This window comes from Lissotriton helveticus, chromosome 2_1, assembly GCF_964261635.1.
Source record: "Lissotriton helveticus chromosome 2_1, aLisHel1.1, whole genome shotgun sequence".
NCBI lineage: Eukaryota > Metazoa > Chordata > Amphibia > Caudata > Salamandridae > Lissotriton > Lissotriton helveticus.
The window spans coordinates 1,024,511,598-1,024,539,079 of NC_136059.1; the positions used below are offsets into that span (position 1 = coordinate 1,024,511,598).

The window sequence follows — 27,482 nt, forward strand, 5'->3', positions numbered from 1 at the left end:
CTTGACGGCTCTTAAACCATTACTACCTCAGCCAGGCTTCGCCTGGTCCAGCTGTAGTATCTTCACAGCGCTTACCTCACCCCTGGTCGCCTCTACAGGGCTGGCCTACAACCCAACCCATCTTGCACGCGCTGTGGGCTAGAACTAGCACATTTTTTACCATATGATGTGGACATGCCCCTAATCTCACCCCACACCGGGAAACACTTGAATCTGAGCTTACGGACGTCCTGGGCTGGGAAGTGCCACACAACCCCCTACACCTACTCCTGGGAGTTGTGGACGGACTAGACGGATCCAGGGCAGACAAAATCCTCCTGGGCACTGCCATCATGGTTGCCAAATGAAACCTTGCCGCTCCATGGAAAAATGCTGTTGCCCAGAGTGTATCCAAATGGCACAAAGGCGTAGACCGTGCGCAGCACAAGGAAAGCCACTATACGAAGCCAGGGGATGTCCGGCCAAGCACCAAAGGGTCTGGGGCAAATGGTTGGGCTAGCTGGTGCAACAAAGTTCCTTGTCCTTCCTTGGATTGATATGACAATGTGGTAAGATGTAGGTCGCAATGTATGCTCACGCACAACAGAAACCGTCAACCACTGTGCCTAATTGCTTATTTGTGCTGTATTGTTCTCCCTGTTTTCTCAAAACTCAATAAAATTCATTATCCCCCCCCTAAAAAAATGAAGATGCTATTGCTTGCCCATTTAACCACTATCTAAACGTGCGTGCTCTGTCAGGTAAACAGCAGCACCGTGCTGCTGTTCAACAGGGGGGCGTGTATAACTGCCAGGAGAGTCGAATACACCCCCCCCCACCCCATGTACTTTGAGTATCCATGGTCTATTGGTGCTAACTCCTCAAGAAGTCAGCAGGCACCTGTGAGTGAGCAAGGTGATTGGGAGGGGGGGGGGCGGTTATGCAGAGGGAAATCGAGGCGGATAAAAGGGGAAAGCACTGAAATGAAAGGGGCGCAGAGCCATCAAATGGAGTGTGTATATGGGGTGAGGGGCATTTTGACATCCCACAGGTTAAGAGTACAGCGGTAGAGAGAGGGGGAGGAAAGGCAGGGTGCAGAGTGGAGAATAAAGAGAGGCATTCAGAGGCTGTTGGAAAGGGGCGTTTTCCAGACCTTAGCACGAACAAAATCAGTTTTTCTTTGTGCAACAGAGATCATAAAGCTAGCATGCTCATTGGGATCTAAATAACAGATTGCCTTTTACAAAAGTATGAAATGTATCGATTAAAGCTATTTTACATTTGCACAGTGAAATCAGTTAGATCAGAATCGCATTTACAATCTTTTTAGGGAATGAACCAAGTCATTCATTCCTAATACACAACAAACTATGCGAAAGCAGCTTTGCTGGCAGTGAATTTCACCCCTGGGAGTCCCAGAGGAGAGTCGGTAAAACCTGCAGAAGAACTGCCTCTTTAGGCCTCTTTATGGACCCAAAACGGCCCAGATGGAGTCGATTTTCATCAATCCCAGTTAGCTGGCTGTGAATCTGATCCAAGTTTATCAATTTGTTGCATGTAAAGGCTTGCAGCGTGCATGGCGCATCTTATTGAATGATTTGCATGTGCATGCCAACGACGGTATAGGGTCTGCATTTCTGCACGGTGTGTAAGCCGTTGGTAGATATTACTGTCCATCGGCTCTATACACTGTTCGAAAATCTCCGCATTTCTCCGCGCTGCAGCCTCGACGCCTCTTGCCTCGCTAGGTTTTCTGTCCGCTTTGTGAGTCCCGCGTTAGTCAGGCCTTATTGCTTGCTGGAACTTGTTCACTACACTTATTTCAGAGTCGGGTCATGGAGCTGGAGGGACGAATGAGACGAGCGGCTGCCGAGCGCGGTGCAGTTGAAATTAAAAAGTCTGAATTTGAGGAGAAACTGGCAAAGCAGAAGGGGCAGATCGAAGAGATTCACAATCTCCACATGACGCAGCTCGAGTCTTTCAATGTGAGGTGCACGAATGAAAAGGTAAGTGACTCCTTGAGTCTAATGTCTGTGCGTCATCCACGCTTTCTATATTTCATAGCCCTTGCTGTTAACAGAATACCAAACTGGAAAAGGAATTAAAAGGTATCCTCTAACAATAATTCTGCTGTTACCTTTATAAGGAAGTGTTTAAAAATTACTTCATGAAATCTGGTCACATTTTTGGACTATAATGTACACGAATATGTTTCTTACTGTAAATAAGCACACAAATAGCAGACTTCTTCAGTAGTTTCAGTAATCTTTCCTTCAGTATGAACCATTACAGACTTCCTATTAAAACATAGTAATATGTAAAAGAGCAGTTATCACAAATCAACATTTTTCAGTAAGATAAACGACCTGTACGATACAGGAAGGTTAATATAGCAACTAAATGCAGACCTCAATTAATCTCAAGACCTAACGTTTTAATACAATCCATGAAATCGACAGCTACGTAATCAACAACCACACGCCTAACCAGGGGGCGTTTCACAAATATTAATTGGATAGACATTACCTTATGTCTAAGGAAAGCAGTATCCTTTATTAAGTGAGCAAAGAATGCCAGCTGCCTAAATCGGTTTCCAACAGTATGATTCTACAACGTATAGCTCAGAAGGAATAGGAAAACAAATCAGAAGTGGATAAAATTTACTAGTCGTATCGAAGCAGCAAATTGGAGAGTAGGGGGGTTATGTAATAAAGAAAATCTGTGAGATCGAAATTGTCATTAATGTGTTTCTGAGGACCTGATCAAAAGGAAAAATCGAAAATCTAGAAGGGACCAACTAGACTGTCAACTTGGCAGAGAGAGAGTACCATTGCACAAAATATGTCAGCCTAACCCAAACTAAACATACTGCAGCCCAGCAGGAACCCAGATCAGAAGTTACATTGACACCATATACCCATTTACCAGGAACAGATGTGGAAGCATTGACAACAAGGAAGGGTTGGAGTAGATATTTTAGAAGAAACTTGAAGACACCACATAGGGGTAACATTCCCAGCATACACAAGGAAAAGCCAAGGACAACAACGAGGTGGTGCCAATCAACAAGTGACAACAGTGGTGACCACAAGATAATGTAAGAGTAACACATGGATCAAGAAACAAAAATAACTCATTCTCAAACTTTTCAACACTAACCTTTCTCAAACGCAAACAAAAATTCTGAACAAAGGGCTTAAAGGGTAGTCTTTCAATCTAACAACCTTTCTAGTCCGTACAGATTTGAAAGTATCCATTTTTGTTAGGAGATTGAAATGAAATGCCCTTTTCCTTAATAATGCTGCAGCAACAAATGATGGACAGAATGCTGAAAAAAATCAAACACACAGCCGCAGTTAAGAGATCTGGGTTAAATCCATCTTTCTTTTACTCCCTACGCCACCCCAGTTTAGACCCAGCCATATGCAAATCAGTCTTGATCCTGCTCCTCATGGGGAAAAGTCCAGCCCAAATTGCCAAGCTGGGTCCTCCCTGGACCAGAAACCGGCATCAGGGGTCCAGTTTCGGGGTATCACACCCTCATCAGGAATAGGCCACGTTACAACGCATGTGATACATCGCCTGCCATTAAAACACGTCATTACAACTACCGTGTTGTTAAATCACATACCATTACAACGCAAGTCGTTACAACAACTTGCAGTAGGAGGGGTGCTGGATTTTGGAATAGTATAATTTACTATTCCAACTCTAGTCTGTGCAACAGTATGGAAGGTGTTGGATTTTAAATCCAACAACTTTTTCCCCCTACAGCAAGTCGTTGTAACGACTTTCGTTGTAATGGTATGCGATCTAACAACGCGGTCGTTGTAATGACAGAGTTGTAATGGCATGTGATGTATCACATGTGTTGTAAACGATGTTTCCCCCTCATCAGCCATGCTAGCTTGAAACCACTGGTACAGCGAGCAAGGGACCCACATCTGGGCATACCCATCCCACTTAGGGCATAAAATGCTGCAGCAACAATTGATGGACGGAATACTGAATAAACCAAACACTCACCCCTAGTCAAGAGATCCATCGTTCTTTTTCTCACCACTCCACCCCAGTTTGGACTCAGCCATATGCAAAGCAGTCTTGATCCAGCTCCTCTTGGGAACAGTCCTGCCCGAACTGCCAAGCCGGGTCCTCCCTGAAACGGAAGCAAGCATCCTGAAACTTGTGAAGGCAACAGTGTGAACTTGACTTTAGAAGAATGCAATCTGAGGATCCTAGCAAAAGCTGATTAATTGTAAATCTCCACGTCTCACAATACCACTAGCAACTGGAAACTAAAATCAACTTTATTTTTTTAGACCGTTATCACCTGGTAACATCATAGATGTAATACGAAAAGCTGTCATCACCCATCTGGGAAAAATGTTTCAGAAATATCAACTGATAAAAACATTCATGCCAAATAAAATGATTAGATTATAAAAAACGGAGCTTATCAACCTATGCAACATACCAAACGTAGACCTAAAGTAAGCGGACAAAGGAGAGAACATAGTTACCTTACACCAGGTTGACTATATAATGGAAGCATTCTGACAACTCAATCACAAGTACTGTTACAAGCAAGCATTGGCAAAGCCAATCTGTCTTGGCTTTGGGACATATTCAAATCCCTCTGGATATTGCGGTATGAAGTGGTCAATTCTGCAACAAAAACAAAGATTTGCAGCACATAAGACTTTTTTTTTTTTGCATCATGCTTGCACCATTGTCTAAGCTTCTAAATACACTAGTGCCTCTTGTACATACACACTTATGGTTCTAATATGACCCATGTCCCATTTGCACCAAGTTTGCAGTCCTGGGCATTTCTGTAACAATTGGCAGCTGTGTTGGTCATTTTGGTTGTATCAAACTGAACCAATACTGCAACTACCATAAGCAGTAAGTTCACACCTAAAAGGAGAGGACTGGAAATATAGGTTCCTAGTGATATTGAACCATCTGTTAATTTAAACTCTTTCCACCACAGCGAAAACATGGCAGGGGTGCCAATCTACATCACTTAAAAATATTTACGAGGTTCTGCCCCTATCTCCAAATAAAACCCTAAACCAGGTATCCTGGTCCTCTCCCAGCTCCCACGACACATACATTTTTCCCATTACCAATAAATATGGTTACCAAAGTACTGTGTCATAAGGACATATTTATTCAGTCTATGCCTTTACTGTTACAAGTAATTGTTTTCCACATGGTTAATCCAACCAAAATGAACAGAACATTGACGACTACTCCCATATGTTAAACTAAAACTCAAGAATGAGGCACTGCAACATTGGTGACATGGGGTAATTTAGTAACTTTCTAAATAAATATTTAATACAAATGATAATGACATTCTTTATGTCAATTTTTTTTGGCTCATAACAGTCAGAGGGCTGAGACCTCACCAGTGTAATCAAAAATATGAATACAACTAAGGCACCGTATTTTCTACTATATAAAATGCGTTTCCTACTCACATGGACTGTTTATAGATTCTAGCCTGGTAGCTGAAGAACTTTGAACCCTCCCCACCCCGAATCACAGCTGGCAGCCAGCACTACGCACTCTCATGAACACTGTGTAATGGGCATGAGGCATGAATAATTAGCCCCAAAATGCGAGATGTTGAAATGCAGCTTTCACTAAAGTTTTTAAGCTTAGATTTGAATTAATCTGAAATCTGAGGTCCTGCATTGATACTGTAATAATTATGACTTCAAGTGCCAGAATGCAAAGATAAAAACCCGAGACTGGGTGAGCTGCTCGTGGTTGGTCCAGGGAAACCTGTGAAACCTATAATGTTTGAGCTCATATTTAAAATTTGAAATGAAACTACAAGTCCCGGAATGCAATGTTTTGTAAGCTACACAGACACCATTAGGTTAAAGTGTCTTTTTGTGATATAGGGCTAGTTGGCAGCTGTTGTAGACGATTGTGACTCGATACAGGATCATACTTTATATAATCAGATTTCAAATGATCTTGAACACTCACTCTACACGACTTTTTTGCTTCTGCTGCGTTGCGTTTCCCACATAATTATTTAGTTATTGCACATGACACATAATCTATGATATTCTGCATTGTGCATGTTAACATTTCAAATTAGTGAGATAATGCTCCAACAGAATGTGCCTGTAGCTGATGCTTAACTTACTTTCACTTGCTGCATAATTTATTTATCTGTTGCCACATGATTCTGGTGGCAGTGGGTAGCCGCTGTACCTGGCCTCCTTACCTCCTGGAAAGTGGGGCAGGGGGTTAAACGGTGGGGTGGGGTACACACTTGGTGTTCCTGATAAATAGCACATTTAGATCTGATTATGGATTCTCTGTTGGAGAGTCCGCTGTGAAATACTCAGTGATGGTGGCGTATGAAGTATTAATAATGTCTATATGCTTACTCCATGGAAAGGAAGGAGTGCTGACCTCTTTGAGGCCCTACAGAGGTTTTCTGACATCAGAGGAAATCTTATGAGTTATCAGTAGATCAAAGAGTAGGGACACAGGTCCTTTGATGTTCATTCTTTGGTAGGGGTTCCTCCAAATGAATGAAGAGGGACTTGTGTAGGTGATATCAAGTGAGTCACAGGGAATCCCATGTGAGTATGGACCCACTCAATACCAGGTGTGTTACAAATTCATGTGTGATGTCTATCGGAGTGCGGATTCACAGTTAATGATTTCAAGTCTCTCTCTGAGCACAGGTTCCCAGGTGGTGTCAAGGGAGTGAACCGTTTCCATTAAATTCCTGCTAAAAGATGACTACTAGTCACTAAGAGCACGTTGCTCCAGTCCTGAATTTCCATTTAACAATTTAATGCATCCGGGGGATTGCAGTCCTGGTTCTCCAGCGGTTCCAGTTGAGAATACACATGAGCAAGAGCTGTAGAATAAACCATTGCGGTGGGACATCTCTCTGCACAAGAATATGGCAGGTACTTTAGAGCAATGCTGATTGTGAAATGCATTTAGACTTTCTCACAAATATACTGCAGCACCTCTCCTGGCAGCAAATCATTTGGAAGTAATTAGCCTCGAGATACTCAGGCCTGCCTTAGTATACTAGAACATTCACTTAATGTGCAGAGCCTGCCGTTCGACATATGCCCGGATCAAATAACGCACGCATAATTTTATTGGTATGATTGAGGTAAAGTATTCTTAAATTATAAGGTATAAGCTAGCATTATAGGACCTAGCTAGCGGTCCCAGAGGACATCTGGGCCGTACTGGCCCAGACAATTCAGGTCGACCAGGATATGGCAAAATGGGTACTCCGGCCAGCCTGGATGCCGCTGAGTTAATTGGCAGAGCTATTGGCACAAATTTCCAAGACTTGATAAACCAGGATTTCTGGTGGCGTACAAACATTTCTAATGGATATGCCCTTCGATTCCAGACTGTTCAGAGAAAAGGCTCATTCGATGCTAGAACAATTCAAAGACTGATGCGTCACTGCATGATCCTTGGAATTTTTGACACCAGCAAAGCAATTTCCCCACCAGTTCAGAAAATTCAGAAGCTGTTCCGGGGGGCTAGCTTACAGGCAATGCCAGCCTTAACTACTGGTTGACCAGCAGTCAGTCCAGTCCTTTTTAGGCTGTGGGCGAAGCACCAGCAAGAGTAGTACAAGCCAGTATCAACTGTAATATTCCGATTCATCCCCCCCTGATGCTACCAACCTGCTTTAGTTTGTCCTCAGTGACTCCTACCAAGCTTTAAGAGGCAGGGTCCAACATTTCCTCCCTGGCTGGAGATCCATCACGTAAAGCTAATTGGTCTTACAGACTGTTCAAGAGCATATGGCCCTACCCATTGATACCTCCATATGCCACCTTCTCCCACACATTACAAACTCTGATGCATGATGTCCGTTTTGTCCTCTCCAAGGGAGCCATTGAATGGGAACCAGACTCTTAGAAAGGAGAAGGGTTTCAATTCGTACAATTTACTCATTTTGTAGAAGGATAGGGTCCTCTGGCCTATTCTGGACCTTTGCCGATTTAATAGATAAATTCAAACTACCACATTGGATCAAATCCTCTTTGCTCAGAAGAGTTGGTGGTCTCCTTGGCCCTGCAGGACATATATTCTCATATAGGAGTTAAACATTCATATAGAAGATATGAAGTGACCTACCGCCACCACTTTATTACAAGTTTGAGCAGCGTTACAACTGGAACAAAGAGTGAACATTTCCATACATATGAAGGGCCATTTACTGGACCCGGTGTTTGCAAATCTTCCTATAATCTATCAAGCATCCTCAGCCTGTTATTTGGTCTGATCATTTTATGATCCCGACATTGGTATCTAGATAGGAGGAGAGCAACCCTGCTCCGGTGCTTCCGGATTTGATTGCTGCTGGTCTAATTAGGCCTGGTTAAATTTGAAGGATTTCTTCTAGATACTAAACTAAAGGTTGAGGATAATATGCAGGATGCAACATAGAATTTCGATGAGTGGGCCAATTCCAATTCCAATTAAGACTAAGGGGCTAGGACTACACCGTCGTGCAGTAAGAGCACCTTGGTTCAAATCTCTGTTGCAAGAACTTAAAAAAAGGAGTGTATAAAGACTGGAGAGGGATTGGAAGAAAAGGTATGATCCCAACAGCAAAAAGATTAAAGAAGGTCCTAGAATAATTACCATTACACTATAAGAAGAATCCAGGCAGAATATTATGCCCAAAACATTTATTCTGCAGAAAATTCCTCCAGAGTTGTATGCAGTGGTCAAATCTTTAACTAATTTAGATAGCAACGGGTCTTCTTTGAGGCCCCCACTAGCTCATTGTAATGAACTAGCCAGCTTCTTTTTTTTTTTTTTTTTTTTTAAACACAATCTCCATAATCTATGCATCATTTAGTTCCAGTGAAGTTTGGAGACTTTTTCCTCTTTTTGCGAAATTGAGGAACAATACGTTCCTGCCTTGATAAATAAGCTATAATCTGGCTTCGCTTTGGACCCTGCACCGCCTCATATTCTTTAGCAGAGGAGGGAGGATTATTTTCTCCCCCTGCTTAAGTTACTTACCTCTCCCTACAATTGGGTATAGAACCAGACATTTGCAAGCATGCAGTGGTAAAGCCTGTCTTAAATAAAGTTCACCTTTGATCTTTGACAAGTAAAAACTTTAGGCCTATATCTCTGCTACCCATAATAGGTATGGCTCTGGAAAAACATGTAAATCAACATCTCTCTACCTTTCTAGAACAAAACAACATTCTTCATCATACGCAAATGGGTTTTCAATTGAGCCATAGCTGAGAAACTGGGCTGTTCGCTGTGGTCAAGGAATTGAAAATGAACCTGGATCTAGGAGGTACCGCAGCAGTGATCCTGGTAGATATTAGTGCTGCATTTGATATTCACGCAGAAGATAAGTTATGTATGGCACATGCTAGCAACTGCAGGAATTTGCAGAAAAGCACTTATCTTGCTTTCCTCATACCTTGATGATGGAACATTTCAGATTTATGACAATCCAGTTTATTCTGGTACTTTCCCCCTTAAGTTTGGAATGCCACAGGGTTCCTCGCTTAGTCCTAAACTTTTTAATCTTTATGCCAATCCTTTAGCAGAGATTGTTCAATCCTATGGCCTCTCAATCATTTCAAATGCTGATGATTCCCAGATCATCTCCATCACGAAGGACAATCATAATTTGTCTGAAACCCAATGGTGACAAAACTGAGCTGTTGGTGGTCGATAATATTAACAGCTGGATGTTAATCTATTAATCAGAATCCATAGGTATTTGTCCCCAGCCAAAGTCTATAAATAAGAATCTGGGCTTCTGGCTGGACGAGAACCTCACATTTGAGACCCAAGTTTGTAAATTGGCATCCTCCTGTTATGGTATCATGAGAATACTCATTAAAGATATTAGACCTCTTTCCACTCCCCTCTGATAGAATAATGGTGCGCAGTCATTGATTCTTTCCGATTTACATTATGGAAATTCCCTTTACCATGGCTGTCCACTTTATGTATTAAAAAGACTTCAGGTTATTCAGAACACAGCAGTAAATCTGCTACTTAAGATACTGAGGCACCAATCTGTATCTGGGTCCCTTGCTGCTTTGTACTGACTCTCAGTCCGACGAAGAATTCAGTTTAGGTCTCTATTTATTCCTCATAGAACATACCATATAAATGCCCTTGAATACTTTTTTTCACAATTCGTCCTTATGTGCACAGGAGACCGCTGAGATCATCCTCCCTGAAGTTAGCTGCAATATGAAGAGTGTAGAAAGGGGTGGCTGATCGTCTTCTCTTTCCAAGTTGCAAAACTCTGGAATGATTTGCACACCAGCTTGAGGAATACAGAGGATGAAGGTTATTTTAGGAAATTATTAAAACCTTTACTGTTTGAGTAATGTGGACTTAATAGGCTCCTTGGAGGGTACCAATGTGCCATATAAGCATGTTTGAATTGTATTTGATTGAATACCCATCCTGCAGTCCCACAGACCTTACCTGCAGCTTAAGGTGGGCCAAGACCACTTTCAGTTTTCCGTGCTCCCCTCCACACTCCCCTCAGCCATTCTGGTGGCTCAATGATGTTGACTCCCAATAACGTAAGAAGTTTGGTTGTCATCAGGAGTTAGTCCATGACTGACGGCAGTAAGCCCGCTTTCAGTAGTTAGTCGTCCAGGTTCATGTAAACAAAAACTCCCCCTACCATCCCTTTTGTGAAGTTTGGGAGTATATCTTTTCCTGTACCTTGACAACTGGGTGCTGAAGGCGGTCTCACTACAGTCCGTCATGGACCACTTCCTGGTGACGTGCAAACTCCTGACAATTTTGGGATTCACAGTCAACAAGCTTAAGTCACACACCTGCCTCAGGCAAAGAAACCAATCGACCTGGGCAAACCTGAACACTGATGTTTTATAAGGCCTTTCTTCCTCTGCAGCGAGTCCGGTACATTCACCATTTGATCCCGATATTTTGGGATCAGTCCTGTGTCTAAGGATTGCTCTGAGGAATTTGGTCTTCCAGCTTCGTGCATTCTCATTTCGAACGTGGTCATCTGTGCATAATTTCACAAAACTTTGAACACTACTGCTTCAACAGTCTGGTCAAGGAGGAAAGCCACTTTGTGCTTGGTTCAGCATGACGTTTTGCTCTGAGTCCACTACCCAGCCCCCTCCCCCTCCTTTCCTACATTTGGGAGCTATTTTTATGGTAGCTGTTCCAAAAGTGATAAATGTTGCAGGTTATCCTAGTGGTTTTACGGTACTACTGAATCCATTTTTTTTAAAAATTAGTAGTATCTTTTTTAATCATAGACTTTTGGGCCTAGTGCTGAACTTGGTTGCGGCAGAGTCTTTCTCCTGCCAGAATGCCAACATTGATTTTCAGTTGTTCAAGTGATGTGATTTCAGCATCTTTGAATGGGTCATGTATCTTGGTACACTTTTTTTGTTCTGTCAAGCGTCAAAGCCTTTAAAATATGACACTGGGATTGACTGAAGAGATTGTATTGGCATGTTTTTTATGCAAGCCTATCCCATCCCAAGTATCTAATGTCACCTGAGTAATTAGAGAGATTTGTACCCCTTTTGGCTTGGGGCGCTTTGGGCACCAGACAAATATTTTAATTGAGCCACCTGGTAGCAGCCGGTATGGTATATGATTCGTACTCCTCTATGTATATGTAGGATTACCAGAGGCCTCAAGCCTATCCTTGAAGGTTTCCTCTCCCAGATGAACACATTTAAGGCTTTTTCGAAAGCTTTCAGAGTTTTAGGTGATGTGGATTGGCAGCACCTGAAAGAGATTTAAAAGAAATCCCAGTAGAGCTGTCATTTGAAGGACTTCTACCCTGCTTAACCAAGAGCAATCGGTGACAAGCCAACTCTTTTTGAATTACTGAAGGTGTTGGAGAATTCAATAGATTGTGCAGGTCATTGAAGTCAGCTTGGATCACAGATGAGTGACAGAGTGCAAGAAGACAAAAGACACACAATTGATGGACGGAATGTAGAACAAATCAAAACATTCACCCCCAGTCAAGAGATCTGGGTTAGATCCATCATTCTTTTGCTCACCATGCCACCCCAGTTTAGATCTGGCCATATACAAATCAGTCTTGACACTGTGCCTCATGGGAACAGTCCAGCCCGAACTGCCAAGCCAGGTCCTCCCTGGACCAGAAACAAGCATCCTAGGACCGGTTTCGGGGTTTCAAACGAATGGCATGGTGAGCAAAAAAAATGGATTTAGGCTCAGATCTCTGTACTGGGGTGAATGTATGACATTGTTCTGCATTCTGTCCATCAGTTGTTGTTTTTGCATTTGTCACCCCGAGTAGGACGGGTATGCCCAGACGTGGGTCCTGTGCTCTCCATGCCACTGGAGTCAAGCTATCCTGGCTGATAAGGGCTGAAAGCCCCAAACCGGCCCTAGGATGCTTGATTCCAGTCCAGGGAGGACCTGACCTGGCAGTTCGGGCTGGACTGTTCCCATTGGGAGCAGGGTCAAGACTGATTTGCATATGGCTGGGTCCAAACTGGAATGGCATGGTGAGCAAAAAAACGATGGATTTAGGCCCAGATCTCTGTACTGGGGTGAATGTATGACATTGTTCGGCATTGTGTCCATCAATTGTTCTTTTTGCAGAGTGCAAGAAGAGGCAGACTTTATTACCCCTTTAGATGGCGATGGGCAGTGCTTAATTTTGTAAAAGAATGAGTGCCTTTGACCAAAGCTCTACTCAGAAGCCCACGTCCAGCGCAATTAAATGTCCGCACACAAAAACCAATACTGTGTAGTCTCAAATTCACCTCGGGCCTCTTTTATCCACCACCAGACAAGACACCCTATTCCCCTTTATCTCACTCTTGTAGATTCCAGCCTTTTCCCTTTTATACGTTTCTTTCCATGTTTCTCTATCCCCTTCTTGTGCTCTGTGTTTTTCGCTCTGTTGCTCTCAGAAAATGTTCGATCAGAAAAAATAAGTGTTGGTCCCCAAAAATGAGTGCCTCCACCAGGACCCGCCAGCGCAAATTGAGCACTGGTGGTAGGTTAAAAGCCTCTTACTTTGAAGCCAAAGTTTTTTTAAATACATTTTGTAGTTCCTCAAACAAATCGCTCAGATAAGACTAAGGTTCTGAAACTTAAGCTAGGGCGTAATCTGTCAAAAAACTGTTTAAATTTAACCTGCACACTAGTGGGCAATGGCTCTATAGATATAGCAAAATGTAAGGGGCTCATTGGGCAGCTCTATCTGGCTTCTCCTTCTGCAGCAGAGTGGCTGTTCACGCTGACCCATGCTTTAGGAGTACTTACCTGTATTTAGAAATGAATGCATTCAGAGTGATGCTTCAAATTATATAAGATGGATATTTTGCAGTGTTTCACTGAAAAATCCCAAAACAAGTATTGGCAAAAACCAATAGGTCTGGTGATTGCTTTAGGCTTTTTGGCGTTGTCATTGCTTGATTTTCTTTGACACGGTTTTTGTAAAACTTTATTGTTGGGGAAGCTGTTAAGCCCTCGCTTTAAAAAAAAAAAAAAAAAAAAAGCATTAACAAAGCCAATAGGGGGTGCCATTGGGATCTATTGGCTTTGCCAGTGGTTTTAACCATGCTGAACAGCATCCCTGATGAAGTGCAGTATGGATAATGAACAGGAAAAAAAACGTACGCGGCTGGATGGGTTGTTTTTTAAACCTGCCCATCAATGATGCATGTGCCTTCAAAATGACACTAGCAGAAACCCCCTGTAAATAAGCATATAATGTATATTTTTATGAAATGAAAAGGTCCTTGCTAACGCCAAAACTAATAATTGAAATCTCTCTTCCTCATATGACCATTTCTGATCTATTCACTTCAACTCTCTCCAATGGCTAAAGCATTAAATCTGAAAGAAACACGTAAGTGATAGATTCCTTACCTTAGAATTAACCCCAGGCGTCTGACTGGATTCGGAAAGCTTTCGTCCGCAGTACCACTACGTGTCGGAAGGCGTGCGGCTCCGCTTCCGTCGTTGGCGTCGTCCTCGCCGGGATGATGTTGCGGCAGTTACTTGGACGCCGCCCTCACGCACTGACATAAGTTCTTTCTTTTTCCGCGACAGGAAGCGCAGATCCGGGAAGAGCAAGTACCCCCAATCGCTTTTTGACTGAGTTTAAAAAAAATTAATGTTGTGTCTATTTTTCGAGTCTATTGACTCCTGGTGCTGAGTAGGGATGCCCGGTTTTAATTCCTGTGGGGCCTGTCCCCGCATGATGTTGGTGACCGGCCCCCACGACGTGTGTATCTACTGCCTGGAGTGCCACCATGACCCCAGGTCGTGTTCCGACTGTCAGGCCATGGCACCGAAAACTTTGCGGGATAGGTCCCGAAAGTTGCTGGAAGCCCGGCAGTCGGTTCCGCTCTGTTCGAGTTCCCGGTCGAGGAGGAAGTCGAGGGACCGGTCGTGGAGCCAACATCACCACACTTCGGGTTCCAAGTCCTCGCAATCTGGGTCGGGTAAGTGGAGGAAGCGTCGTTATTCTCTGACTTAACCTCGCCGGTCGCGGCTGAGAGTGCGGGCGGTACCACTCCCACAGCTCCAGCGGAGCCTGTGCAGTCGCCCCCCGACCTACCCACCCTTTCCTGGTCCGGGAGCGACTCCGGCCTAGGTGCAAGAATTTCTTGCAGCCATGGCTGCCCTTTTTGGGCCGTCTGTCCCTGCTGGTGCGCCTTCGGGCCCCATGGACCCGACTGGGGGTCCTTGCCCTGTGCTGCCAGCTGCTTTGGCCTTGGTGCTGCCGCCAACTTCAGTCCCGGCGTTGCAGGACCCCCTTGGATCCAGGCCTGGATCGCGGTCGACGCCGGTTGACCTTACGACTCCTCCGCCGGGGTCGATTCCCTAGGTAGTGCCTGTGACGTCGTCCAGTCCCTCGGACGATGTCTGCCCCGGTTTCAGTCCCAAACTGAACACCGCGCAGGTCCAGCTTCGCTTGACGCCGATTCCGACGCAGATGGGGGATTTCTATCCCTATGTTCAGCCCCCATCCTTTTGACCTGTTCCTCAGGCCATGGAGGAAGGGAAGGACTGGGAGTGGTCTGAGGACCCTCTCACACAGCAGTGTGAGTTGGATCAGGACAGGGCAGAAGAGTTGGGGGATGCCAGTGGTCTTGACTAATCGCCTGACCTTCGCTTCCTTTCTCCTCCTTCTGTGGCTTCGGAGGAGGGGGCGACTTTTAGTGTGGTGTTGCGTAGGGCAGCCAAGGCCCTTGACCTCAAACTCCCTACGGTGCCCCTGAGGACCAACCTCCTCACTGAAGTGCTCCAGCCGGCAGTAAGCACTTCGGAGCCTCTGCTGCCGTTCAATGAAGCACTGACTGACATTCTTATGGGCACTTGGTCCACACCTACCACAGGGGCGACCCTGCTTTTCTGTCCAACCACCCCAGAGAGTCTGGTTTTCCAGGCCTCTACTTCCCAGAGCACATTCCCTACCGACCCTCCAAATAGGGAATCCAAAAAGCTGAAGCAGTTTGGTAAGAAACTGTTTTCATCTGCCAGCTTAGCGCTGCGGTCGATAAACACCGCATGCCTCTTGGGCCGTTATTCCCACTCTGTGTGGGATACTGGTGCGCAAGTGCTGCCTCAGTGTCCGGAGGAGGCCCGGACACTGCTCTCCCAGGCTGTTGCTGAGGGGAGGTATGCAGCAAAGTTCACCATACGGTGTGTACTGGATACTGCGGACTCAGTAGGCATAGCGATTTCCACGACTGTGGCGCGCCACCGCCACGCCTGGCTGTGGTCCACTGGCTTTTTGGGGGATGTCCAAAACTCCCTTATGGACATGCCTTTTGATGGCCGTCGCCTTTTTGGCGACAAAGCAGATCATGCGCTGGAGCACTTTAAGGACTCTTGGGCTACGACCAAGTCCTTAGGTCTTTCCACCACACGCAGGGCCACTTCTGCTTTTCGTCCCTTTCATGGCCATGGAAGGGGTGCCCCAACACGTTCATTCAGCCACAAGCCGCAGAACCACCCTAGAGGCGGCCGCGGATGTGGGCCCTGCCGTGGTGGGGCAGGAGGGCAGTGGGCGGGTCAGTCCACCTCTACCCCCACAGCATCCGCCTCAAAGCCTTCCTAGTCTGAGATTTCAGGCCCATCAAACGCCAGTGGGCGGCAGGATTTGCCATCACCTCACCCACTGGCGCACCATCACAATCTGACAGGTGAGTGCTGCAAATTGTCCGATGGGGCTTCTCCCTCCCCTTCGAGACTACCCCTGCAGCCATGCCACCCCAGTACCACCGCATGTCGGGGATCATCTGCAACTTTTGTAAGAGCAAGTTACGGCCCTCTTGGCCAAGGGGGCATCAAGCTCGTTCCTGAGCCAGAAGTAGGTCGTGGTTGCTATTCCTACTTCTTTCTGGTACCCAAGAAGGACAAGGGCTTGCGTCCTATTTTAGACCTCAGGAACGTCAACTCCTTCCTCTGGAAGGAGAAGTTCAAGATGTAGACACTGGCTCAGGTCTTATCTGCTCTCGACCCTGGAGACTGGATGGTATCGTTGGACTTGCAGGGCGCATATTTCCACATCCCCGTGCTGCCTGCCGACCGGCGTTATCTGCGGTTCACGGTAGGCCACGAGCATTTTCAGTTCACTGTGCTCCCCTTTGGCCTTACCAGTGCCCCTCGGGAGTTCACGAAGGTGATGGCGGTGGTCGCAGCCCATCTGCGCAGATCAGGGGTTCCAGTCTTCCCCTATCTCGACAACTGGTGTTGAAGACTGGATCGCCCCAGACAGTCGTCTCCCACCTCCAGACAACGGCCGACTTCCTGCATTTGCTGGGGTTCTCCATCAACGTGCTGAAGTCGCACCTGTTTCCCTCCCAGAAGCTTGCTTTTATCAGGCGGTTCTGGACTCTACACAGTTTCGGGTTTATCCTCCTGAGCAGCGAGTACGGGATATTCAGGCTAGGATTCTGATCTTCAGCCTCTATCCCGGGTTTTGGTCAGGGTGACCCTCCGGCTGCTGGGCCCGATGGCCTCCTGCATCCTGTTGGTAAATCATGCCAGGTGGCATATGCGGGCTCTGCAGTGGGACCTGAAGCCCCAGTGAGCACAGCATCAGGGTAACCTGTCCGATCACGTCCAGATCTCGGAGGGCACTGCACAACAATTGCAGTGGTGGCTCACAAATCGCGATTGGGTCAATGGCAGATCGCTCTCCCTTCCCCAACCGGAGCACACAGTGGTGACATATGCGACCCTCCTGGGATGGGGTGGCCAAATGGGAGAGGCGGAGATCAGAGAACTCTGGTCTCTGGCGGAGTCCGGACTCCACATCTACCTTCTGGAGCTTCGGGCGATCCGACTTGCACTGAAGGCATTCCTTCCCTCTGTCGGAAGTGTGGTGCAGGTGTTCACGGACACCACCACCGTCATGTGGTACTGCAACAAACAGGGCGGCGTGGGGTCGTGGACCCTATGTCAGGAGGCTCTGCGCCTCTGGACATGGCTAGAACATCAGGGCATTTCCTTGGTGGTTCAACACCTGGCAGGTTCTTTGTATTCCAGGGTGGACGAACTCGGCCGTCGTGCATGAAAGATCACGAATGGCGTCTGAACTTGACGTGGCGCAAGGTCTCTTTCGACAGTGGGGAGAGCCTTGGTTAGATCTATGTGCCACTGAAGAGAACAATGTCAGCGGTTCTGCGCGTTGGAGTTTCCAAGGCGGCACTCGCTCTGCGACACTTTTCATCACGAGTGGAGTTGCGGTCGGTTGTACGCCTTTCCGCCTATACCACTTCTGCCCAGAGTGCTGAAGAAGATCCGGCGCGACCGGGCCCAAGTCATCCTTGTGGCTCCGGATTGAGTACGAAGATACTGGTATCCCGAGCTACTCACCATCGATCCCCAGATTCGACTGCCTCCCGAGAGGATCTTCTGTCACCGCATCAGGGGACGGTCCTCCACCCGAACCTGTCCTGCCTCCACCTCCATGCGTGGAGATTGAGCGTTGACAGCTTTCGACCTTGCTTCCGAAGTCTGATGTCATCTTTGCAGCCAGGCATCCTTCCACTAAGTCGGTATACGCCTGTAGGTGAAATACATTTGTGGCATGGTGGACAGCAAAGGCTGTGGATCCCCTTTCTGCACCTCTTTCGGAGGTTCTTCTGTTCCTTCTTTCTTTGGCCTAGCAGGGATCTGCTCTGGGCACTATCAAGGGCTAACTTTCTACTATTTCGGCCTTTCTCAGGCTCCCTGATCAGCCCTCTCTACTTAAGTCCCCTGTTGTAAATACATTCCTTAAAGGCATTACGCACATGTTTCCTCCTGTTCCTTTCGTGATGCCTCCATGGGACTTGAATCTTGTTTTCACCTATTTGATGTGTGCTCCTTTTGGGCCACTTCACAACTGTCCTCTTCGTCTTCTAACTTTAAAGACTGCCTTCCTGGTTTCCGTCACCTCTGCCTGAAGAGTGAGTGAGCTCCAGGCTCTTACTTATAAACCTCCTTTTCTATCTGTCCATCCGAAACAGTTGTCCTACAAACACGTCCCTCTTTTTTGCCAAAGGTTGTTACTGCCTTTCATATCGGGCAGACCATCACTTTGCCCACCTTCTTTCCTTCTCTGCATCCTTCTAGAGAGGCAGAGAGGCTCCACCGCCTGGACCCAAAACGTGCGCTCTCATTCTGTCTGAACCGCAGACGACAATTCCAAGTGGATGACCAGCTCTCTGTTGGCTACGTAGGTGCCATGAAAGGTCGGGCTGTGCACAAGTGGACCATCTCTTGGTGGGTCGTTTTGTGCATCAAAGCTTGCTATTCTTTGGCTAAAAAGGAGCCTCCAGTGGGGCTAGGCGCCCATTCTACCAGGGCGACAGCAGCCACTACAGCATTGGGATGTGGTGTCCCCCTCCAAGACATCTGTCGGGCAGCTACGTGGGCCTCGCTGCACACTTTTACTAAACACTACTGCCTGGACAACCAAGTCCGGAGTAACGTCTTCTTTGGCTGTTCTGATCTTCGGGACTTTCTGGTGTGATCTGGGTTACCAGACCCTCAACCGAGGTTTGGTATTGCTGGGGTATCTTTTCTAAGGTAAGGAATCTATCACTAACGTGTTTCTTTCAGATGGACAAGTTACTTACTATCGGTAACAATATATCTGTAAGAAACATTAGTTGGTGATTGATTCCTTACCGCCCCACCCATCCTCCCCATCCTGCAAACTGATTTCTAGGGTTAAGGTCATCCCTTTACAAGGCCCTCGTTTCATTGCACCAGTGGTCCGTTTCTTGCATGGCTTTGCGTTCCTGCCGGGGAAAGTCATGTACAGAACTGGTGTCCGCGGCATCTAATTAGCTGCCACGAGGTAATCCTGGTGACCACAACGCCAACGACTGACGTGGAGCCGCACAACGCCACCTTCCGACGTGCAGGGGTACTGCTGACGAAAACTTTCTGGATCTAGTCTGACGCCTGGCGGTAATTCTAAGGTAAGGAATCTATCACTAACTAATGTTTCTTACAGATATATTGTTACTGAAGGTAAGTAACTTGTGCGATTATCCTTTAAGGCACTTGTTGGAAGGACACATTATCGAAAAATATCTTGATATTGGCTAAGATCTATTTGGAGAATATTATTTTTTCAATGCAAAGTGTGTATTACCAGAGCTTTCATTGGGGTGAAATTTCCAATATAGTGATGTTCTGGGGGGTTTTAATTGCTGAACCTCTGATGCTGCTTGGAGGCGGTAAAGAATTTAGTGGCTGGTTTAAGCTATATGGGGAGTAATTCCAAACTAAGTTGAGGACAGTTTTTTTTTCCATCCATGCAGTATTGAACCTCTAATTCAGTTACTTAGGACTACGGAGCTCTCGCATACTACAAGATTGTTGATCTAACTTACCTGAGGGAGATATGGGCAGTGAACCTAGAAGAACAGTTCAAGAACAATCATGACTGGATAATTGAAAGTCTCAAAGAGCTCTTGATCAAACACGTGCAATATAATGATACCAACGTGACCTTTCTAACTCCAGCGATATTAAGAACATGAATAAGAACATGCACAAATATCAATTAAATTGTGCGGATCTCTTCCATTTAATTTGGTACTGCAAGGTGGCCCAGAAAATTAGGAATCTGGTTATTAATAGATTAACCAATCTGACAGAATCTTTTTAGACTCACTTAAAAGTATGTTTTCTTTATAGAAGTTAATCAATCAATCAATCATGCCATTTGTATAGCGCACTACTCACCCGGGAGGGTCTCAAGGCGCTTGGGGGGAGGGGTATGCTACTGCTCGAACAGCCAGGTCTTGAGTTGTTTCCTGAAGGCGAGATGGTCCTGGGTCAGCCGAAGGTGGATGGGGAGGGAGTTCCAAGTCTTGGCGGCCAGGTAAGAGAAGGATCTTCCTCCGGCGGTGGCTCTTCGGATGCGTGGTACGGCTGCGAGGGCGAGGCTGGTGGACCGTAGCTGGCGGGTGGGCGTGTAGAAGGTCAGGCGGTCGTTGAGGTACTTGGGGCCCAGGTCGTGGAGAGACTTGTGTGCGTGGGTGAGGAGCCGGAACGTGATCCTCTGGTCGACGGGGAGCCAGTGCAGGTTCCTCAGGTGGCTGGAGATGTGGCTGCGTCGGGGGACATCCTGGATGAGTCGGGCGGAGGCGTTCTGGATGCGCTGGAGTCTTTTCTGTAGCTTGGCTGTGGTTCCGGCGTAGAGGGCGTTTCCGTAGTCCAGTCGGCTGGTGACGAGTGCTAGAGTTAGAACTGTAGACCATGTGTTTCTCATTCGAGCCTAGCTAGTGGTAAAAATGAAATTGGTCAGGTTGTGGAAGTCAGTTGACTGCTCCTTTTAAACAGAGTAGTTCTCGGGAATATGTAAATGTACCCTTGTAGAATATGAGACCTAATTAAAGTGAAAAACAATGCTGGAAACCAGATATCTGCGATGATTTGGGACTCGGTAGCAGAGGATTCGCCTCTACATACCCATGAAAGTTCTCCTGGACATTGGTGTGAGGGCGACACTTAGTTGTGTTGGCAAGCATTGTTTGGACTGATCCCAGTCTGTTGTCAGTACAGAAGTCATAATTGCCAAACCATTCAGTGTCAAAATGTTGATTAATGAACTAATTGGTAAAACTGATTAGTTCACAGAGGAAAACTACGCTCGATATGTTTTGTTCCTAATACTTTCCTCCAGAGTAAGATTAGTCCCTGTATGGAAACCACGTCCCTGATCAGGAAGAATTAAAGGAGAGCGAGACCGCACTATTGTAGAACCGAGAGGCTCTTAAAATCTGACTAGGACCGAGAATCGAATTCCACATTCATACTAGTCCCAGTGACCACTCACACATGGTTGAAAATCTGCAGAGGGCATACTAACTGTCTACTGAAAGCGCTTTGGTGCCTTGCCAGGGCTATGAATCATTTCATAAAGGCAACAACAAGCTATTTATTTTGCGGCCTATCTTTCTAAGCCACCATTGCAGTGGTGAATTCATAAGCCGTTTTAGAGGCGAGAAAGGTCCTACTGACAACAGGTATGTGAACAAGTGGCCAAAGTATCTTTGGTGTTACTAATTAACAATGGTTATGCAAACAACGTATTAGTCCTAGTAGTGAGAAAAGAACTCTGTCAATCCAGTGCAGTGTCCCTCACCCCCACCTGCCACAATTGTTGAACCAGGCGGGAGGTGGACACTGTGTCAGATGCTGCCAACAGATCAACGAAATTGGGTGCTGTTTTTTTTTTGTTTTTTTAATCATCCGGTTCCCCATACAGTTTCTTTCTGATAGGAATAATAATGGCTTCTTTCCAAATTTGTGGATAAATTCCTGTATGAATTATCTGACCGTAGACTGCCTACAACAAGGTAGCAATCTGATCGAGGACCAGCTGAAGTACTCTGGGCAGCCTGATTTAAAATGCATAAGAAACGCCTTAATTGGCTTATTGGATATGAGAGGAATGGTAGACAAAATGAAGGGTCCTCTGTTAGGAATCGCAGACCAAGTCCTTGCCATGAGAAAAGTCATCCTCATGTTCCTTAAAATTAGAGAATATATTTAAAATGTTTTATTTAAAATAATCTGCAATCCTATTACAAACGCCATGTATATTCTGCAATAATTGCAGAGTAGTAGTGGTGGTGGGGGGTGATGTTGGAGCTGCTTCACCAGTTTAGGGGTATTGCTTGCAGCACCTAGTTTCTTAATAAAATAATCTGATTTAGCATAAAAATGGCTCGTTTATATTGCACCAACAGTTCTTTGTATTTAATTTTCTCTACTCCAGTTGGGGCCAGCCTCCATCTGAGCTCTTGGCTATAGCAATGTCGTCTGAGATACTTTAGATTATCAGAAAACCAATGGGCCAATGCCTTGGCTCTCGTGGCCACCTTAAATTTAAGTGGCCCCACATGTTCAATATCTTTGCATATTCAGGTATGAAATGCTTCAGACGTACAAAGGAAAGTAGTCTTTAGATTCTAATTTACCATTTAAGACCTTTTCCAACTCTTAACTGGGAAATTTTACTACAACTTCTAAAAGAAATTGACTTTCCCTGCACACTCACTTGTTTCAACCACAATTTAAAGGTAAAAGTAATTGCGGACTGGTCTGACCAGCTCAGCGGGAAGATCATTCCTATCTCGAAGATGGTATTGTTCACAAAAATTCCGTCAAGGGTATGACCATGCCAAATGAGTTGGGAGGTTGACCAATTGGGAAAACACAACATTAGTCATAATTTCTAGAAAGTTACTAGCATCACTGTTTTTAAAATTCTCCAAATAAAGTTTTTAATCCTTTAAAATTATGAAATTAGAGCTGAAAATAATGTGTTTGGGAACTTGAACATCTTTATTCATTTTAAATGTGTACTAGGACCAGAAGGGCGGAATATCAGACAGCCAGAAAAAAAATATTCGTAACTTTCATTCTGACCTGCTCTATCTCGCAAAAAGCTTGTATATCACCGTTAATAGGTTGGAGAGTACAATTCAAGCATTTTCTGAATATATTAGCCAATCCTCCACCTCCTTGCGAATAACACGATCTGGTCTCACCAAGGAATAGCCCGGAGGGATGGCATATACTACTAATTCCGGTCCTGAATCTTCCTTAGACTGTGTATTTGTGACTTAATCATGGGCTAAGCCCTGGTTAACAATAAAGTCCCGTAGTTCAGTGCAATATTTAGCCATTGACCAGGCGTTCAACAGGGCACAGCGGAGCGTTTCATGAGTTTGGGCCTCCTTAACCTTTTGTGTTCCAGTGAGTTAGCGGGAAACCACTCCCAACTCCAAAGTTGGGGTAGGGTGCAAATTACAATGGGAACATGTATGCAACAGTGTGTGACTAGGAGAAAGGAAATCACAGGCTCCCTTAGCTCCTTTTGGGATAGTATCTTATTAGATCCTCTCAGGAGAAGTACGATCTCCTTCCCTCACACGTCTCACGAGCAGTATCCCTGCCCCCTAGACGGGCTTGCCTTGGGCACGCCTGCGCATCTGCTAGCTTTTTATGTGCACTCGAGCACATGAAATCCGCGCTAGACCACTGACCTCCCCTTGCCTGGGCACAAACAAATTGGCTGGCGTAAGAACGGGAAAAACACCCCAACCAATAGGCAAGTAGCGAGGGTGGCGGGTTCTAACAAGCCACCGAATTTGTCTTAGAAGTGCAGCAGCGATTTCATAGCAATTATATTGCTGTAACCAACTAATGGGTTGTTGGGCGTTTAATTTTTTTAAAGTGTTTATCTTTACAACTCTACTAATATTCTCCAGTAGACTTCTTCAAGAACATAAAGATAGCATAAAAAGGGGGCTCCAGGCTTGCACCAAAGACATTACTTTAATCTTCTTAGTTACAGAGCACGGATGAGATGATGAATACACAGTAACCACATGAGGCCAGCTACCTTTCACTCTAAGCAACAGCCAACAACTGTGGCACAAGCATTACATGTACTCCGCAGTCTAAAGCATCATGGTTCACTCGCCACAAGAAGACATTAAAACGCCAGTAAATAACAAGTTCTTGTTAATAACAGTCAAGCTCTACCGACACTTTCTTTATTAATTGTCTTACCTTGATCCCCTTCCTCATATAAGTCTCCCATTGTGGCTAATCCTTGGTCTGCCCAGTCCGCCAACCTCTGCCAGTTACCCCTATGCGGCAAGGCCTCACACATAAGCAATGGAATTTCCAGGGCGTAAGGGCTCCTGATTCAACAGAAGGTTATGCATGAGCATGAAATTGGCAATATGTATAAATGTAATGTTATAATAAACTGCGACCTTTTGAAGGCACCAAGCACTTGGTCACTGGTGTATGTCAGATGTTAAGGGCTGCAGTTGGAAAATTGGAAGGGTGGGGGAGGTGTCTGGGAGGAGTTTAGAACATCTCTGTTGTGTCCTGCTTGTCTGTTGTGTCCTGCTTGCGCTTTAGTAGAAGTATACTTTGAATCATCGATACAGCCCTATCTTTGGATACATTGGCAGGCACGATCTTCATGAGGTATTAGCAAGACTACGTTCGCAAGGAGGACTCGAGTAACCTGTCAAGCTAACTCCGAGGCATGGTTTGTTCTCACCGCTTGCAGGAGTGCGACAACCCGGGCTCCTCTACACAGCTTCCAATATGCTGCTGGGGCCTGAGGGCGCATCTTTGAATTCCAACACCACTGACAAAGCATACCCAAGCCAGCAGAGCAGGTTCCACCTGTAAGTAAGAAGCAAGGGTGTGACGTGCCCTTTGACACCACTGTACTGTGGTACACTTCCTGTATGTATGTAAGCGGTTGTCAGGGCTGAACTAAGATGTGGCAAGACTCCACGATTTCTCCATTCTCTAGCGTAGTGTATTTAGGCATGTTCTTATTAGAAATGGAGCACATTAGGAGTTTTACATCAACGCTTCGTATTGTTAGCAGCATGGCGTGCTCTTGCTCCGGTTAGTGTGGCCTCCTGGCTCTTAATTGCACATTGTTGGTGAATTTATTTCGCACTTCCTACTTCAAAAGCACGTTTTTAGGGCTCTTGCGTAAATAAGTACAGGGTGACTGGTAACACGATATGCATGTAGAGCAGACTAACAATGCCCCAGCCATGAACACTCCAGCAGCTCGTTCTTTTGCTTCCTTTTAGGTCCGAAATGTGATCTGCTGCGAACACAGCCCCGGTGGAAACCAGACATTCTTTAACAAGCTTTGGCTAAGGCAACAGGTTTCGCTTTTCAGTGACGTTACCCAGCGTTTTTTTGCTTTATCAGTGCTTTATGACAAATCCGCAAAAAAGGAAAATAAATGCCCGTTTGCCAGTATAGAACGGTGTCAGCATAAAAGGCCACCGCGTGATGACGAATATGTGCGCCTGTGTCACCACACATGCACAGGTTTGTGTCATGACACTTCGGCCGTTTTATTTTTCTATATTTGATTGGTGCGGAGGGTGGAGGCAGCTACAGGGTAGGTAAGGTTGAGAGCAACCCAAAGCATGAATGATTAATGGGGTATGCACAAGGGACAGAGGAAGAAATCACCTACCCACTTACGGAGTGCCGACAGAGAAAGTAATACGTTCTTCCTGGAATGTAAGCAGTGGATGGCGCAACAAGTAATTCAATAAACACGAAGGTAAAGAAGCTGTGTTCCAGAAAAGGGACAAACACAAGAAGAGAAAGGGGATAAGAAGTAAAGTACACGAGACTGCCAAGAAGCCAACCACTGGTAAATAACGAGCTGACCCAAAGCCCGCTATAAATACTGATATTGTCCACAATAGGTCTTCGAAAAAAAATGCAGCTAAAAGCTGTCTTCTTGGCACAACCTCAGATATGTAAATGGTGATGCCAAGGAAAGATGTGTGGAAGCGACCTTGCGCACAGCAAGGCAGGTATGTAGAGGGGGGCGGGGGGGGGGGGGGGGCATCCTCCGGAATCTACCACCTTTAGTCCAAGGAGCATTTTTACGGATGCGAATCTTGGCCCCAATCTTTGGGTGATTTTTGTCACGCTGTTGCGCAGTTAAGTGGGCAACAGTCTGAAAGGGCCCGTTTATGCATTTTTTTTTTTTTTTTTTTAAATTCCGAAATTCTTTATTGTATATAGAAAAATATAATTTTACATACAGGGAAGAGGCTTATACATGAGTGGAAAAAGAAAGAGAAAAGAAAATAGGCTGAAGAGGAGAAAGAAAGGAGGAAATAAGGAAAGAAAAGAAAAGGGGGGGGGGGGCGGTAGTCCGTACTCTTGAGATCATTCGCCAGTTCGTAGTCTCATAGTCCATATTGCGTCCATTGGTGTTCCATGGCATTTGTACGTCTCTGTGATCAATCATCTTGTGCCCCGCGCCGCCCCGGGGGGACAGTGGAGAGAGATATAGATAAAGTAGGAGATGTGCACGTTGTTCTGTTAGCACTGACCTATTTCAGCAAGCGCCCTCAGATGTATCTCGTTCACGCCTACGGTGGCTTGTGTGATGACAGGTAGTGGTCTAAGGATCCCCACATGGTCGACTGCTTGTGCGTCTTCGGTGTGTGTTTTGCTGTCATGTTGTCCGCCCCCCTAAGGAACGTGACCCAGTTGAGCCACGCCTGTGGAGCCGCCTTTGATGTGTCCTTCCAGTTAGTTAGGACTACTTTGACTGCGGCTGTCAGCAGGAAATCTATGAGGTCCCGGTCCTCTGTCTTTGTGATTGCCTGGGACGTGAACCCTAGGGCCAGGCTTGTGAGGTCTGTTTGTATGTCTATGCCTGTGATCTCGTGGATAAGTGTTCTGATCTTCCCCCAGAAGTCCTTGATTTTTGGGCATTTTAGTAGGAGGTGTTCTAAGTCTCCCCTTTCTTTATCACAGTTCCAGCACACGTCGCTGTCTCTAATGCCTACGGTGGCTAATCGGGCTGGTGTCCAGTATGCCTTGTGTATCAGCCAGAATTTTGTCTGGTTCAGCGTGGCCGTCACTTTTTTCCGACTAGTGGACCTCCATAGCTCTGCTTTAGCTTCCTCACTGAGTGCTTGACCTGCTGCCTCCCCCCAGAAGTTTATGACCTTGTCATTGAGTTTGGTGTGTTTGGGGCCTAGGATCTTGTAGAGGTGTGCTACCTGGTGTCCTAGCGTGTTCAGGCTGTTAGCCAGCTGTATTATCGAGGGTGTCTGGGTGTTGAGGTTCGCCTTCCTTATTGCGACTTTTATCTTCAGGAAGTTGTATAGTTCTACGCTGTTTAGGTTGTACTCTCCTTTCAGGGTGTCGAATGTTACGTCAGCGCCCTTGTTCTTAAGGTCCCTGGCTGTGGATATCCCTTGGCTATACCAGTCGTGCATGTCTAGGACCTTACCCCTGTATTTTAGGGATGGGTTGTGCCAGATTGATTCAAAGGGCCCTCCTTTGATGCTCGTGTTTAGAAGTTTGTCAATTTTTAGCAGAGCTCGTTTTGTGTTTCTGAGTACCGGGTTGTCTTTGATTGCCGGGTGTTTGGTGGCCGTGAGGAGGGTGATGGGTTT

The 27,482-nt window shown here is 45.8% G+C and overlaps 1 protein-coding gene across 4 annotated transcripts in view; it reads left to right on the forward strand.

The window, feature by feature from the left end:
* GOLM1 (golgi membrane protein 1) overlaps positions 1–27,482 on the forward strand; it is a 723,783-nt gene that overhangs the window by 507,964 nt on the left and 188,337 nt on the right. For 2 of the 4 annotated variants that reach the window (XM_078675793.1, XM_078675791.1), the window contains exon 3: positions 1,806–1,985. The exons of the other annotated variants lie outside the window; for them this stretch is intronic. In XM_078675793.1, coding sequence (XP_078531919.1) covers positions 1,806–1,985 — 180 coding nt within the window. The remainder of the gene's footprint in view (positions 1–1,805; positions 1,986–27,482) is intronic. 4 annotated transcript variants of the gene reach the window in all.